This window comes from Hyla sarda, chromosome 3 (genome assembly GCF_029499605.1).
Source record: "Hyla sarda isolate aHylSar1 chromosome 3, aHylSar1.hap1, whole genome shotgun sequence".
NCBI classification, from domain to species: Eukaryota; Metazoa; Chordata; class Amphibia; order Anura; family Hylidae; genus Hyla; species Hyla sarda.
In genome coordinates, this window is record NC_079191.1 from 24,657,371 (window position 1) to 24,674,456 (window position 17,086).

The 17,086-nt window shown below is 46.9% G+C and overlaps 1 protein-coding gene across 4 annotated transcripts in view; it reads left to right on the forward strand.

Moving 5' to 3' along the window:
- The window catches only part of RCAN2 (regulator of calcineurin 2), a 121,772-nt gene that overhangs the window by 12,646 nt on the left and 92,040 nt on the right, over positions 1–17,086 (forward strand). For 3 of the 4 annotated variants that reach the window (XM_056563921.1, XM_056563917.1, XM_056563918.1), the window contains exon 2: positions 12,483–12,709. In XM_056563921.1, coding sequence (XP_056419896.1) covers positions 12,485–12,709 — 225 coding nt within the window. In that variant the 5' untranslated portion in view covers positions 12,483–12,484. Of the gene's footprint in view, positions 1–820; positions 839–12,482; positions 12,710–17,086 lie in introns of those variants that run through there. The other variant, XM_056563919.1, reaches the window with a different exon arrangement.

Here is a 17,086-nt window from a genome sequence, read left to right on the forward strand (position 1 = left end):
CCGCGGCCTGTAGAGGGGGTGTCCGCGGCCTGTAGAGGGGGTGTCCGCGGCGTGTAGAGGGGGTGTCCGCGGCGTGTAGAGGGGGTGTCCGCGGCGTGTAGAGGGGGTGTCCGCGGCGTGTAGAGGGGGTGTCCGCGGCGTGTAGAGGGGGGTGTCCGCGGCCTGTAGAGGGGGTGTCCGCGGCCTGTAGAGGGGGTGTCCGCGGCCTGTAGAGGGGGTGTCCGCGGCCTGTAGAGGGGATGTACACAGATGTATACACCGGGGGCTATGTCTGCCGTGCGCCCTGTCCTTTATGTGCTGGAGAGATAAACTGGTGCAAAGGAAAAGGGGAGCAGTTTCCCATAGCAACTATTCAAGTGCTAAGGGCCTATGGGAAATGAAAGCTGTAAATGGAAATGATAGGTTGTTATGGGCAACTGCTTCACATTTCCTCTGCACCAGTTTTGATAAATCTCCCACATTATTCATGTGTAACCTGATTTTAGCATCCGACATATAGGCTACTTATAATAGTGTATACTGAGGGGGAGATTTATCAGAACCTGTGCAAAGGAAAGTGGCCCAGTTCCCCATAGCAACCAATCAGATCGCTTCTTTTATTTTGCAGAGGCCTTGTTAAAAATGAAAGAGTCGATCTGATTGGTTGCTATGGGGAGTTGAGGAGTGTATTATGATGTTCTGCAGCAGTTGAGGAGTGTATTATGACGTTCTGCAACAGCTGAGGTGTGTGTCGTCATGTTCTGCAGCAGCTGAGATGTGAATTATAATGTTCTGAGGTGTGTAATATAAGATTTTGCAGCAGCTGAGGTGTGTAATATATTGTTCTGCAGCAGCTGAGGTATGTATAATATTGTTCTGCAGCAGCTGAGGTGTGCATTATGATGTTCTGAGGTGTATTATAATATTCTGAAGCAGCTGAAGTGTGTAATATGATGTCCTGCAGTAACTTAGGTGTGTATTATGAAGTTCTGCAGTAACTGAGGTGTGCATTATGATATTCGGCAGCAGCTGAGGTGTGTATTATGTGATTCTGCAGAAGCTGAGGTGTGTATTATATTGTTCGGCAGCAGCTGAGGTGTGTAATATATTGTTTGGCAGCAGCTGAAGTATGTATTATGACCTGAGGTGTTTATTATAATATTCTGAAGCAGCTGAGGTGTGTATTATGATGTCCTGCAGTAACTGAGGTGTGTATTAGTAACTGAGGTGTGCGTTATGATATTCTGCAGCAGCTGAGGTGTGTATTATGAGGTTCTGCAGCAGCTGAGGTGTGTAATATGATGTCCTGCAGTAACTTAGGTGTGTATTAGTAACTGAAGTGTGCGTTATGATATTCTGCAGCAGCTGAGGTGTGTATTATGTGATTCTGCAGAAGCTGAGGTGTGTATTGTAAGGTTCTACAACAGCTGAGATGTATATAATGTGATTCTGCAGCAGCTGAGGCGTTTATTATGATTTTCTAAGGAAGTGTTTCCTAACCAAGGTGCTTCTAGCTGTTGCAATGCTACAAATTCTAGCATTCCTGGACAGCATTTGTCTGTGTGGGCATGATGGGAGTTGTAGTTTTGCAGCAGCTGTGGTGTGTATTATGAGGTTCTACAGAAGCTGAGATTTGCCATTGCATTGCAATGGAAAATTTCCACTGACGTATAACTCAATGTCCTGTGCACCTTTGTGATGCTATTTATTGCAGGTGGGAAGGTGAAGGCACCACATTGTGTACCTATCCCCCTGTGGAGAGGATGGCGGATATTTCTGGAATCCGCACTCCCTGCTATAATGTGCTTGGTATTTATAGTGAATAGGAGGTTGGTTCCCTGACTCTGCATGTATGGGGAATCTACAGTGCCCCAGAGGGACGTCACACCGATGGCGCTCATTACGGTTGGTGTTGCCTTATAGCAGCCATCTCAACCTGTGACTTGCGCGCTCTTGTGCAACTACAACTTTCAGCATGCCCTGAGAGCCATAGGCCTAAAATGTAGAATAGACAAATGTTCTGAGGTATTTATAGAAAAATCCATACTACTGCTGCCTGTATATACACTAGAATTACAGCATCAAAGGCAAACTCTGCAGTTTCTATTTCTATTCATCAAGAAGTCTTTCAGAATATTAGTTTACCGCCATTGTTTGGTATCCATAGGAAAATTGCACTCATGTTGTTGCTTAGCAACAGTGGCTGCGGTACGTGGGTGACACCAATAGATTTTCACGTACCTGTGGAGACTGGAGGTTGTCACCTACTACATTGCACATGTAGACGTCTATCATGCACACTTGCTAACATTTCGGTTGCCGAAATCCAGACATTTTAAGCCTTTGCCCTCTTATGTCCCCTGATGAGCTCAACCATTTTTTGGAGGGGAAACACGTTGGGATAGGTCTTGATGAAAGGAATTGTTTGCAAGGGCCAGAATTAAGGCTAATATTTAACCATTAAGGTATTATACTCTTATTTTCTGTCTACAGTGATAAATAATGTGACCCTTTTGGTTTATTTACATTTGACATGTCCTAATTTGCTTTATACCTAATTTGTCCCAGAGAGCACCACCGCTACAGTCCGCCCCAATGATCCTGTTACGGCTCTCCTAATAATGTTCCGGACAAACTAAAGCTAAAGACTACGGTTACGGCACCATAATAAGTAAACCGAGGCATCAGGGCCAAGCGGTGGTGCTGACCTCGACAGGATGAGTTTATTGTACTCAAGCAGATTTTATTTTTTTATGTCAGAATGTCTTTATATAATTAATCACAGGACTGGAAAAACTCTGAATAAAACATCACTTTTTAGCTAGCATATCTAAAATAAACAGAAAATTCCTTGAAATAAAGCAAATTATGCCAAATCAAATGTAAATGCCCCAATAGAGTCAGTTATTAAATGGGCACTGTCAGATACATAAACCTTTGATGTGTTGTAAAGCATGTATAACCAATAGGTTTTGCAGTTGCTTTCATTTCATACTGAAAAAGCCAGTCAAGCAACTGCCCCCCCTGCCTGCTTGGACACATACTAGTCCTGCTGTGTCCATGAGTCATCACCTATGTCATGGACACACTTCCTTGATTGACAGCTGTGAGCGCAGGGCTCAGAGCTGGAGGAAAAATCCTCCCACTGTCATCTTGTGTCCCGCTACTGTCAGTGAGGACAAGCTGGGAGTTGTAGTTTTCCTAATGTTAGGGGAGATGTGAGCAGACAGCATACTGAGGGAGGGGGCGGAGACCTGCACAGTGAGGCCACACCCCCTCCCTTTTGAGAAGAATTCAGACTAGTGAGCTAAATTAAAAGTGTAATAAAAAAAATAAAGTGCTGGACACATAAAAATTAGATGTACATGGTCAGGATTAGGTACTGAGTCATATATTAAAAAAATGTTTTTTTTTGTTGGATCTGACGGGTACGCTTTTAATCACTGATAACGTATAGAGGGATAATAGGGGTATAACACTTCAATGGTAAGGTGTCATCAGGACACCTAGCCCAACATGTTTCCTCCCTAATATTGCAGGGTTCATCAGGGGACATAAGAAAGAATCAAGAGACAATTATAAAAATAAATAAAACATCTCTTTATATATACGGTACGCACTGTTTTAATTCTCATAAATTAAGAGTATTTCCTTAAATACTTGTATACTTTATGGCGGAAGAAGAAAGGTGGCCTGGATCCCTAGCTTGTGCATTATGCCAAATCAAACGTAAATGCACCAATAGGGTCACAAGTATTTGTCACTAATAACATGTAGATAGATAATATGGGGTATAACACCTCAATGGTCAAATATTTCTCTCCAGCCGTACGCCCCCCCCCCCTGGTGTGGCCATAGGAAACAAGTTGGTTGCCAGTACTTGGGTAGTACTAGGGTAGACTGGTGGCTCAGTGGTTAACACTTGCAGCGCTGGAGTCCTGGGTTCAAATCCCATACTGATAGGTGAATATTGTGAACCCCAATGGGGACAGGAGTGTACAGCACTGCAGAATCTGTGTGCGCTAAATAAAGGAATTTTATTATAAATATTTTTATAGGATGTTTAACATAGCATTGGATGCTATGAGAAAGGTACGTAGCCTTGGAGGCCAGGTGGAGAAGTATTGGGGTAGATCATGATGGTGATAAATTCAAAGAATTGATGTCGGCCTGTTGAGAAGAACACCCAAATCTGCAATGCATACTCATTTAGCATTGTAAAGGACTTTCTGGTAGGCCTAGTTGGGGTAGTAGGCTGATGGATGGTGAAGGTCTGTACTTGGGTAGAATTGCATGAAAAGTCAGAAATGTAAGATGCCTGTAGAAGGGCAGAAGGATAGGTCAACAAGGTGCCATTCTTGGTGGAGACGATTAATAGATCATGAAGATGAGGGGCTTCAGGAAATGAGAAGTTGTTGGTTTGGCCATGAGTATGAATCTGGCCATGGAAATAATATGAGTGTTGGTTGGCTGGCACAGATTTATACAGATTTCCCCATAAACATGTATGTATGGTTTTAGTTGGGAGAAGAGAAAGAGAGCTGCTGCCAGACACCTCTGGTGGAGGATTAAAGGGGCACTCCGCCCCTAGGCATCTTATCCCCTATCCAAAGGATAGGGGTTAAGATGTCTGATTGCTGCAGCACCCCAGACATCCGGTGCATGGAGCAAAATTCGCTCTGTGCCAGATGACTGGCGATACAGAGGCTCGTAGTGTCACAGCCAAGCCCCACTCGTGACATCACGACCACTCCCCCTCAATGCAAGTCTATGGGAGGGGGCGTGACGGCCGTCACGCCCCATCCCATAGACTTGCATTGAGGGGGTGTGGTTGTGATGTCACAATCGGGGCATGGCTGTGACATTACGAGCCTCTGCATCGCCAGTTATCCGGCACAGAGCGAATTTTGCTCCATGCACCGGATGTCTGGGGTGCTGCAGCAATCAGACATCTTAACCCCTATCCTTTGGATAGTGGATAGGATGTCTAGGGGCAGAGTACCCCTTTAACTTTTAGAGGAAAAAAAGGATCATGTAAGAAATTCAGTATGGCCAATCCTTCTCTTTCCTCATATCCTCCGTCACAGGAGAGGCAGAGGGCCCCCATACACATAATCCAGTCATCCTCTACAGATTAATCAGTTCACTTTTCTCTATGGTGTTTGTGGGGGCTATACACCCCTCTCCCCATTCAGGACTTGGCCGAGCCAAGCGTGTACTTATCTGACGTGCCTCCGTCCATGCACACACCGTAAAAAAAAAACCCAACCAAAAACCTTCCTTCCTGTCTTTAACGCTGTGGGCTGGAGGTTATCGATTTCATGTCCCTGGTGGGAGAGGCGCTGGTGGTAAATCTCCTCTATCAATAAGCATCAGAACAGTCTATTATTAGAGGTTTTAGCCATATCCGTATTGTAATAGTAATATGGCTGATCGACCAGACAAGTGGTGTCCATATATCATGTCGGGGGGGGCGGAGAGCGTAATTACCCAGCATTCCTCTTGCTTCTGGGGAAAATGGCTCTCAGCGTCTCCCTGGTCATTATCTGTATTGTGGTTGCAGACAGGGATCTGGCGCGGTGGGCCGGAGAGGCTTTCAGGCAGCTCGTTCGGGTGTCAGGTTTATCTTGGTAGTGACTGTTTCTTTGCTAACAAAACAAGGCTTAGACACCTAATACCTCCAGGAATTCATACAGCAGCGCTCTGGTATTTTAATAAGGTTAAGACTTTTTAGTTAAAATGAAACCCTGTTTATCACGGCGCGGTGTGAATATGGATTACGCCTCGGGATTAGGCCAGTACTGGCAGCTTGTGTGGGGCACCAATGTACGGAGATGAAAGCAGGGTAAATGATAGAGGGCAAATTTTATTTCATTTCAGGATTTTTTTCCCCCTCTAGATGTGTAAAATTCAACTAAGACTCGGTTCACACTTCTCAGTTCTTAAAGGGGTACTCCACTGGCCAGTGTTCCAAACGCTGTGCATGTGCCGCGGGGGGGTTGACCACGCCGTCTCATGCCATCAGGCCATGCCCCCTCAATGCAAGCCCCCTCCCATAGACTTGCATTGAGGGGGCGGGACCTGATGGCACGAGAGGGCGTGGCCAACCCCCCCCCCCACCTTCCAGGCAGCGCACGCACAGCTTTGGAACTAAATGTTCCGAACGCAGCCGGAACACTGGCCAGTGGTGGACGTGACGAGGGGGCATTGACGATTATCATGTCTATATGGAGGAACTGTGTGATGTCATCGTGTCTATATGGAGGAAAGGTGTGGTGTCATCATGTCTATATGGAGGGACTATATGTGGCATTGTTCAGCACAAGGCAGCATGCTATAAACACAACCCATTCTTCCCTCAATGTCCCAAGAAAGATATACTGTATGTGTGTGTGTATGTGTGTATATATATTTGTGGTCAGGACTTATCAGTGTGCGTGGTCTTGCCTGTTACCTACTGCCAGGGAAACCTGAAAGAGACATGATTAATACCATTCGAAGCTTAACAACTACTTGCCCCTTGAACAGCGGTTGAGGTGTGCCTGAAACCGCGTCGAGGGTCTGCCTTTAGAGGGCAAAAAGACAACACTATTAGGGTAATTTGAAAGTGAACTTTATTATAAAGCTAAATGATTAAATGCATCAGCCATCTCCCTTGAGGGATCTGGGACATACGTGGCGTACGCATCAGAGCGCCACCTGCCCAACTTTTGAATCACATGTACTGGCACCTTATGCCTGGAGGCCGCTGATGCCGCTCCTATCCGAAAGGATTGCCCGGAGTATTCCCTGGGGTTGTGGCCTAACGTACGAAGTAACGTGCGAATATGTGACATGAACGTGGAAGTAGTCAGCGCCCCTGCACCGAAGGGCAACAGAGGTGACTCCGGAGGTTTGTCGTGTAGAATGTTAGCCAGTTGTGACAACACCGCCACCGGGCACCATTTATTACCTGAAGGGAAATACCTCACCACTGCACCCCACCTGCATGTCTTAGTGACAGAAAGTGCAACCTCAAACCAAGAACCCTGCCACCTCAAGTGAGCTTTCTGTAAGTGTGTGGTGCCCCGCCTAGCACATGAGAATTCTCCCGGACGGAGGAAACCATAAAAAGCCATATACACGGCAGACTTTAGAATCAAGCTGCGCTCGAAACCGAACGGGTTACCGTCCAAAGCATCGGACAACGCCCTGAACAGGTCACCGCTGATAGGTCTCCGGAGAGCCGGAACTCTGGAGCTACGGGCCAAGACCCCTCTGAGCGCAGCCTTGACAGCCTGAGATGAAAGAATAGAGAGCCTGTCAGGGTGAGCTACAGAAATGAAGTGCTGGATACCTGACAGATAAGATTTGATGGTACTATGAGATAAGTGCAGAGAAGAGTGGCAAAAACCGATGAAAGATAGAATGACCTTAGTGTCGAAAGAGAAAGGAATATTGTGATGCGACAGATAAGACCTAAAAGTGTTGTAAGCCGCGTGGTATGCCTTCTTAGTGTTGGGTGCCAAGGCGTCAGACATTAAGTCCCAGGCCACTTTCGTGTAATAGGCTAATCCATGACTAGCTGGGCCAAACCTGGGGCCTGAGCTCCGACCAGCTCTGCCTGTGGGACCACCTGTGAAAAAAGATGGAAATTAGCCCTGGATAGCGCATCGGCAGCTGTATTCTCCACCCCCGGTATATGTATGGCCACAAAATTGAACTTGAACTGCAGGGACACCCAGACTAACTTACGAACGAACCTCATGACTGTGGCGTGATTGGAACTGCCTTTGTTTACTATGGCTACTGTCGCCTGATTGTCGCATAGGAATTGCACTGTCTGCCCTGCCCATTTGTCACCCCATACCACTGCCGCCGCTACAATAGGCAATATCTCAAATAGAGCAGACGTGCTGCGAAACCCCCCCAGCGCCAACATCTGCTCGGACCATTGCCCCGCCATCCACCTGTTGCCCCACACTGCACCATATCCGGTGGAAGATGACGCATCGGTGCAGACTTTGGGGGACCACTCGGAGGCTGGCGGAACAAACATCGCTGTGCCATTCCAATGCTCCATGTACCTGTCCCACATCCCAAGATCAGCCAGGGCTTGCCGATCCAGGGATACCCTACTGTGCTGGTGTGGGACATCGTGTAGGAGGGACAAGATCCTGGACACAAATGCCCTACCCTGCAGAATGACCCTCATGGCAAAAGCGAGCATACCTAGCAAACTTTGTAAGTCAACCTTGGTCGTGATGCGAGAGATCGTGAACTTGTGGATGGTCTGTCTGATTCTATTGAGTTTGTCGGTAGGCAGGCTAACTTGCATTGTAACTGAGTCTAGGACTACTCCCAGAAAGGTGAGGCATCTGGCTGGACCAACTGTCTTCTTGGGAGACACCGGCACCCCAATGTCAGCAAACAGCTTGAGTAATCTGCCCAACTGGCCTGGCTCTTCCCTCGGACCATTGAGCAGAAGAAAGTCATCCAGATAATGGATGACTTGGCTGCATCCGGAGACATTGACCAGCAGCCAGTGCAATGCCTGGGCCAGTTGGTCAAACAACCAAGGGCTGCTTTTACAACCGAAGGTCAGCTTGGTAGCGAAATAATATGAACCCTGCCACTTAAGACCGAACCATTGCCACTGATCCCTGCGTAACGGAAGCAACTTAAACGCGTCTGTGACGTCTGCTTTAGCCATCCAGGCCCCTGGACCGAGTTTCAGGATGAGCTGAATGGCCTCGTCTATCGATGAGTACTGCATGCTAAATTCGTCTGATGGTATGAGCGAATTGATGCTGGGAATTACTGAACCGTGGGGAGCCGACAAGTCAAAAATCATCCTTTTCTTCCCACTGAACTTCCCCGTCACCACCCCTACCGGGCTGACTCTCCATGAAGTGAAGGGAGAAACTGCAAAGGGCCCAATCATGTAACCTTTCAATAACTCAGTGTTTATTAAATCGGTGATGACTACGGAATCGTGCAGAGCCATCAACAAATTATCACATTCATGTGTGGATTGTGGAATCGTGACCATGCCAGCGTGGAAACCCTCTGTCAACCCGGTGACCAACCACTGCACCCAGGCCGGGTCTGGGTGATCTATGAGTAAGGCAGCTAGGACTGCGGTGCGAGCCCCGCCTAGTCATGCTGGCCCCTTTTGCCTGCAAGCCGAGCCCGGGTGTGCCCTAAAACAGTAAAAACAGACATGCAACAACCTGCAGTTGCTGTAGTTGCAGGAAGAGATATTGTAATTTTTGCATATCTGCGAGCCACCAAGGTAATGCACCGGACGGCCCAACTTATCCACTGACGGAGCGGGCCTCGAGAAGGTATCTGAGGATGTGGATGGTCTGGCCGCCCCATGCTCCCCCTGCTGCCCAAGCTCTGCGCACCATGCGGTGGCGTGAGTGATGGCCTCACAGTGAGCGCACGCTGGGAACTTCAGATTCGCAAAATGACTGCAAAACATCTACGAATCCTCTAGGCTCCAGTCAGTCACGTAACCATCCTGGCTGAAAGCGGCCGCTGCCATAGCCGAGAAACTTCTATGATAGTCATAGAAGTGGGTATCACCATACTTGTACGCATACTCAGTGACCCTCAGCAAGTACAGGTCGAGCTCCTCCCTTCTCTCCGGCCTGACCGAGCATATCACTTCCCTGTACTTGCTGAAGGCAATAACATACTCATGAATGTTCAATTTCCGTTTCAACCTAGCGTCCTTACTTTTGAGGACCACTGATAACTCTGCACAAGCTACCGTCTTAGTGTCCTACACATCAAAAGCAGATATCAGAAGTGAAGCCAAGTTAATGTCCTTCCCTTCCAGTATGTCCTTTCTCAGGGCCGCCGGGACAAAATGCACCGGTGACACCCTTGGTGGCCCTGGACGCCTACCTGGGTTGACCTCCACTACTGGGGCAGTCGCTACCGCAGGGGCAGGCCCCTGTGGGGCTACTGGGGCTGCCGACTCCTGAGTACCCCTCTTCTCAAGAGACTCCAGTCTGCCCATCATGGATATCATCATGGCATGTAGTTCATTTAGCGTAGCCTGGCTCGAGGTACCCTCCAGAGTGCCAGTAGCATCCTGATCCGCCAAGAGGAGCTTATACAAGTCCGCTTTACGGGCGGTGGCCGGGAAAGGAATTGCCCTCTTGCGCAATTCCTCCATTAGCTTGGGAATCGTCCACGCTCTGTATGCCGCAGAGGAGGACGTCCCTCGCATGGAGCTCCTGCCTGGAGTTTCGGGGATGGACATCGGGTCCTCGATGTCTGAAACGTGAGACATGACCTGTCCGGGCCGAAACGGGTGCCGGGGAAAAAGGGTTAATAGTGAGTACCTTGACAAAAATGAAAAACGTGCCCCCCTCAATGACAGCTACTGACCTGACCCCTAACGAAACCACAACGAATCGAAATATCCGATGGAAACCTGGAACGCCTGTGGATAGCCAAATGAGAACACTTATTGCCTCGTACCCCTGACTGTGCCTGAAGTGTGCAAAGGTGTGGACCCTGAAACGAGTGATGACCGCAAGTCGAGTGTACCCCTTGGTACCCCTGATGCCACATGCAAGGTGACTGACAGTATGTAGGAGAGCGCTATGAAATGCATGACGCGTGTAGCCATGATGTGTATTATGACAGCGAATACCTCCTGACAGCGGACCAAGATTACAGTACGCACCATCTCTGACTAACTAGCAACGGTCCTGAAGACGTGTCAGCAACCATCGCAGGTAAACGGTCACCCTCGAAGAGTCAAGATAACAGCAACCGTTACCCATGTACCGGGAAATGCTCTGAACGCTTGCCAGACCAATGAATGCACTGTAATCCCTCTGACGGATTGGAGTCAGACTACTCTTGATAACAGCGTCTATGTGATACCGCTACTGTATGTACCATTTAAGTGGGTGTAGACCAATGTTATGTGAACTGAAACGGAAGGCGCGAACTGGCCCCACTACCAGGGAAGTGACAACCAAAGTGCAACCCAAGAACAGAAAAAACAAGTGAAATTGCCGTGCGGCTAGTACTAACCGAAGCCCCTAGGCGTAGCTGCAATGTACAAAACAGGAACGTAGCGACCACCTAACCGGAATACACCCAATCTGAAACAAAATAATAACCAGTGTTTCAGAGCTGAAACTAACCACAGAGTTACCTAGCTAACAAACCTGTAAAATGACCCAACTAAATCCCCGCTAGCCCCCTACTGCCCCCCTCCCTGTTGATGTGAACCATAATCGTGTGTATAAATTACTGGGTATCTATATGTATGAGTACATAATGTGTGTGTGTGTGTGTGTGTGTGTGTGTGTGTGTGTGTATATATATATATATATATATATATATATATATATATATATATATATATATATAATATAATTTTTTTTATTTTTTTTTTATTACTGGTGCATGTATCCGAGGCCTGTGCCCCCCGAACACCGGTGCACCTACCAGGAACTATACTTCTTATTAATACCAACACTGCATGTACACCACTACAAATGCTCTTTTTTTTTTTTTTCATTTTGTTTGTGCATGTGTTTGAGGCCTATGCCCCCCCAAACACCGGTGCACCTGCCAGAATTATACCACCTCCAATACCAACACCCCCGCTGCAGCCACGCGCCACATAAAACATCTCTGCATGACCGGCCAACCTGGCTAAGCTGTCGGTGCCCCCTGAAGGATACTGCCGCCTTTGCGGACCTTGGGTGCCGGAGACCGCCCGCCTGAGGGGAGAAAAGCTGCGGCCCAGGGCACCCAAGTGAGTGAACAATCCGCCGGTACTCCGGCACTTACCTGTATAACCAGTCCCACCTGCCTAGCGTACGCAACGAAAATCCCAGCCGATTTCGCCAACCCAGCATACGCCCCTAGGGAGGGGTTGCCGGGGATTAAATATCCTAAGCCCCTCCCACAAATGCAGCCTGATAGGCTTTCTACATATAACGGGACATGGTAATGACATCACTCAGAGACAAGGTGCAGCCATGCCTTCTGAGACAGCAGAGGATGCTGCGTTGTTTGGGGAGAGAGGGAGGAGCCTGGGAGCTAATGGGACAACACCACATTGACAACGCTACACAACTTCTTGTCAGGCCAAAACATGCTGAAGTCCTTACAATTTGTGATAACAGTATTTAACATATTTGAGTGATAGGTGATAGACTTATTTAGAAAACTATTTATTTATTTTTTTTTATATATACTGGAATTCCCTTTTAATTGCTGAAATTGGTGTCCCGTTTTTTTTATCCCGCTTACACAGCAGCATAGGTTACGGTGTAACATTTCTGAGGCAAATCTGCCCTCCTTGCAGTTTCTTGTGTAAGTGCATGCGCGCTTTTATCGTACATGATATGGCAGAACAGTGAGATGTATCTAATGTAGCTTTAGACCCTGCTGGATACCCCACATGTATTTTTCAGCTTGTTATATTTTTAATGTTATCTCCTCTATATTGTCTTTTTCATTGTCTTTATTCTTCCTGCCAGGGATGAGGGAAGACCCGTTTTTTGCTGGGATGAGGGACCTCAGTTATTTTGCCTGTGTGGTCGGTGGTGGAGAGTTCCTGTTGCTCTATCCAATACACAGGAGCAAGGACTTATCTGGATATCTGACTGAAGAAGACCTTCAAGGCATCACCGACTTCAATGACCTTCCCACGTCTCTGTTTGCATGCAACGTGCACCAATCTGTGTTTGAAGATGGAGCCAGCAAGGTAGGACAGTGGTGGGCCAGTAACACCTACAGCATTGGTCTGCATACTGTGGACCCCGATCTGTTGCAAAACTACAACTCCTAGCATGCCCGGACAGCCGTTGGCTGTCCGGGCATGCTGGGAGTTGTAGTTTTGCAACAGCTGGGGGACCACTGACCTACGGTATGGGGGATTTCCTCTTCCGTTTGGTCAAGGCTCTCTCTTCATGATATTCCGAACCTAGCAATGGCTGGTAAATAGGTGACAAATATCTTGAGAAAGCCCCTGAGTGTCTCCTCCATGGTGCACAGCTGTTTCTAATTCTCTCCATGTTTGTTGGTGGGACCAGTGCTGAACTGTTTGCCAGTACTGCACATACAGGACTTCCTTTCCCTTAAAGGAATACTCCGGTGGAGAACTTTTCTTTTTTTCTTTTTTTTTAAATCAACTGTTTCCAGAAAGTTAAACAGATTTGTAAATTACTTCTATTAAGAAATCTTAATCCTTCCAGTACTTATTAGCTGCTGAATACTACATAGGAAATGCTTTTCTTTTTGGAACACAGAGCTCTCTGCTGACATCTCTGTCCATTTTAGGAACTGTCCAGAGTAGGAGAAAATCCCCATAGCAAACATATGCTGCTCTGGACAGTTCCTAAAATGGACAGAGATGTCAGCAGAGAGCACTGTGCTTGTGATGTCAGCAGAGAGCACTGTGTTCCAAAAAGAAAAGAGAATTTCCTCTGTAGTATTCAGCAGCTAATACGTATTGGAAGGATTAAGATTTTTTTAATAGAAGTAATTTGCAAATCTGTTTAACTTTCTGGCACCAGTTGTTGTTTAAAAAAAAAAAAAAAGTTTGCCACCGGAGTACCCCTTTAAATCTCTGGCCAATCACGGCACAGCGTCTACTCCTCTATACTATGCCATGACAAAGTGCTGGAGAAAGTGCACTGGACTGAACAGGTTGGCACTCTGCTGGCAGGTAAATATCTGTAACAGTACGCTACTATAGATGACGTGTGGAGAGAGAAGAGATTACTGATGCACTGGCTATTGCAAAGTGCTGTGTGAACAGGAGGGAAAGCAGCAACAGCATCACCGCACAGCAGTGGTTTAAAAGGGTACTCCACTGGCCAGCATTTGGAACTTTAAGTGCCACGCCCCCTCCCATAGACTTGCTTTGAGGGGACGTGGTGTGACCTCATGAGGGGACGTGGCCGACCCCGTAGCATGCACACAATGTTCGGAACTAAATGTTCCAAATGCTGGCCAGTGGAGTACCCCTTTAATAACATAAGCAGACCTGGTCTAAGCACTGTACTGCTGCTGATAAGCAATTCAGGGACAGCTGCTCAGAACTGGAAATCATTTATGCGTCAACCGCACTAACCTGCTGGCACTGCCTGGTAGTGCGGGTGACGCTGATCACAAGGGTGTTTGTGATGTGTCGCGCTGGTATTGCGCGGAGTTACAGCTAAAAATAGTAATATGTAAATGATGTTCTTTCCTGCACTTGGGGCATTCCTTAGGCCCTTCGCACACTCGTACTCCTGCACCTCAGGACTTGCTGCATGCACCCTAAATATTATTCCCAAACCTAGCCAAGGGTCTGCCCTCCTAGGTCAAATATAAGACAGATGGTCATATTTAGTAAATGGTGCTAAGCTAGGCAGCTACTTATGGGACATGATTCAAAGATTAACACTGACTAGAATATCACTTCTACTGGCTTTGCCTCACCGACTCATTCTTCTTTTTTGGTTGCAGGACGATACCATTCAAAACACACCATATATTGGTGAACACACACACAAAAAGTTGACTGCGGGGCATAGCCTTGTCTTAAAGGGGTACTCTGGTGGAAAACTTTTTTTTTTTTTTTTTAAATGAACTGGTGCCAGAAAAATAAAAAGATTTGTAAATTACTTCTATTAAAAAATCTTTTCTCTTCCAGTACTTTTTAGCAGCTGTATGCTACAGAGGAAATTTATTTTCTTTTTGTCTTGTCCACAGTACTCTCTGCTGACACTTGTTGCCCATGTCAGGACATGTCTAGAGCAGGAGAAAATCCCCATAGCAAACCTATGCTACTCTGGACAGTTCCTTACACGGACAGAGGTGTCAGCAGAGAGCACTGTGGACAAGACGAAAAAGAAATTCAAAAAGCAAATAATTTCCTCTCTAGCATACAGCTGCTAATAAGTACTGGAAGGAGAAAGATTTTTTAATAGAAGTCATTTACAAATCTGTTTAACTTTCTGGCAGCAGTTCATTTAAAAAAAAAAAAAAAAAAGTTTTCCACCGGAGTACCCGTTTAAAGGTTTCTCTGCTTTGGAATAGCAATAGATGTTAATGAGGCCTGGGCCACTTAAAGATTTTTTCTTTAGTATTACTAATTATTTTGTCACTAAAAGTCTCTATGTAAACCAGGCTTTAAAGGAGTACTTTAGGGAAGAAGTGCTGCTCCCCTTATCCCACTCCTGTCCTCCACAGCAATCCTCTTCCTGCTTCTTGTGGTTGACTCCTCAGACTGCAGCTCAGCTTATTGCTGCTTGCAGTGATGTCCCTGGTGATAGGCTGAGCAGCAGTGTGATGTATCGGGCCGGGGCACCAGGAAGAAGGCTGGGGCTCAATGCATCACACTGCTGCTCAGCCTTACGCCGGCCGAGGCAGGACATCTCTGCGGCCAGTGATTAGCTGAGCAGCAGTGTGACGCGCTGACCACAAGAAACAAGAAGAAGATCGCTGTGGAGGAGAGGATTGGGAGACCGGAGGAGCAGCAGTAGGGAAGAGTTCCAAGATGCAGTAGAATTTTCATCCCATAGACAATATAATTATTTACTATAACAGACCTGTCAGAAGAGGCGACAGATCTACTATAATCCAGTGACTTAGAAGTGACGTCTTCCCTCATCGGAGTCATTCACTTTATATTTTCTTCTCTATCTGGCCCAGACCGTCATAACAACCTCTTCTGACAGCTGCAGAGATATCTGTGGCCCAGACACCAAATAACTTCTTATCCTGTACCCCTAAATAAATTTTAGACCCCAGACTCCTGAATAAATTGTGACCCTAGAGGCAGACATGAGTGTCCTGTCTGTACAGCGTGTAGCGCGCACGCTGTAGCTCCCGGTCACTGTGTCAGTCTCAGGACTAGCCTGTATGTGATGCTGCAGCTGCTGCACACACAGGTTGTAAGACTGACAGTGACTGGTGCTGTATCTGTGTGTCAGGGCTTGGATCGCCCCAGGGGCTGATGGTTATATGCTGCTGAATGACCATTGTAGAATCGGCCGTGCAGCAACCAACCAGGAATCTGCCTCTCCTGGAAGATCGTCTGCCCGGGTCTGTTGTCCCATGGTTACCCAGTTTATAAGAACAAAACAAATCGGGAGCGCTCCCTTGTGTAGGATTTATGAGACCAAACAGAGCTTTCATAAGTGTCAGGAAACGTGCTCATCTTTTTCAGGTTGTGCAGACTCCAGGCACAACACTTACAATCGCTTCAGTAGTAATAATTAGATCCGGCTGCTGCGGCTTCCAACGCCACGAAGGACGTACAATGGACAGAGGATATAGACAAATGGGAATAGGAAGCTTCCAATGGCGCTGCCAGTTTGATGAAGGAAATAGACTTTAATATAGTAAGAAGTATTTTATTTCAAACACGCAACGCGTTTCAAGGCCGTGTCGGACGACACGGCCTTGAAACTCGTTTCGTGTTTGAAATAAAATCCTTCTTACCATATTGAAGTCGATCTCCTTCATCAAGCTGGCAGTGCCATTGGAAACTTTCTATTCTCATTTGTCTCTATCCTCTGTCCATGGTTACCCAGTTGACTGGACCACCCCCTAGTCCTGGCTGTGACTCCTGCCATCACATTTTAATCTTTTGGTGCGTGATGAAAACTAGAGGTACAATTTACTGTATCTGGAGCAGGTAGAGGGACAATATTTGCTAGTGCATTGATTGGCAAACAAGGATCATGTGACCTCTGTTCCCCTGACAGGAGAAGTTTCCAGAGGCAGGAACCCCTAACCCTTAAAGGGGTATTCTGATGTTGGGTAAATAAATAAATAAAGCATTGCTTACCTGTCTTCCCCCAGTTCTGAAACCACCAGAAATCCATTTAGTCGTGTACTACCTAATTATACTTTCTGATTGAGCAGTGGCTCAGTATTACAATTCCCAGAATGCAATGCCTTACCTTAGCTCTTCATCAGACCCCCCCCACCCTGCCTTTTACCTCCCATTGTACTCCTGCCAGTTCCCTGCCCAGAGCTGCTGCAGAACCAGTCTGTAGAACCAGTCTGTAGAACCAGTCTGTAGAACCAGTCTGTAGAACCAGTCTGTAGAACCAGCTGTATTCATTCACTGTCTGCTCCTCTATTT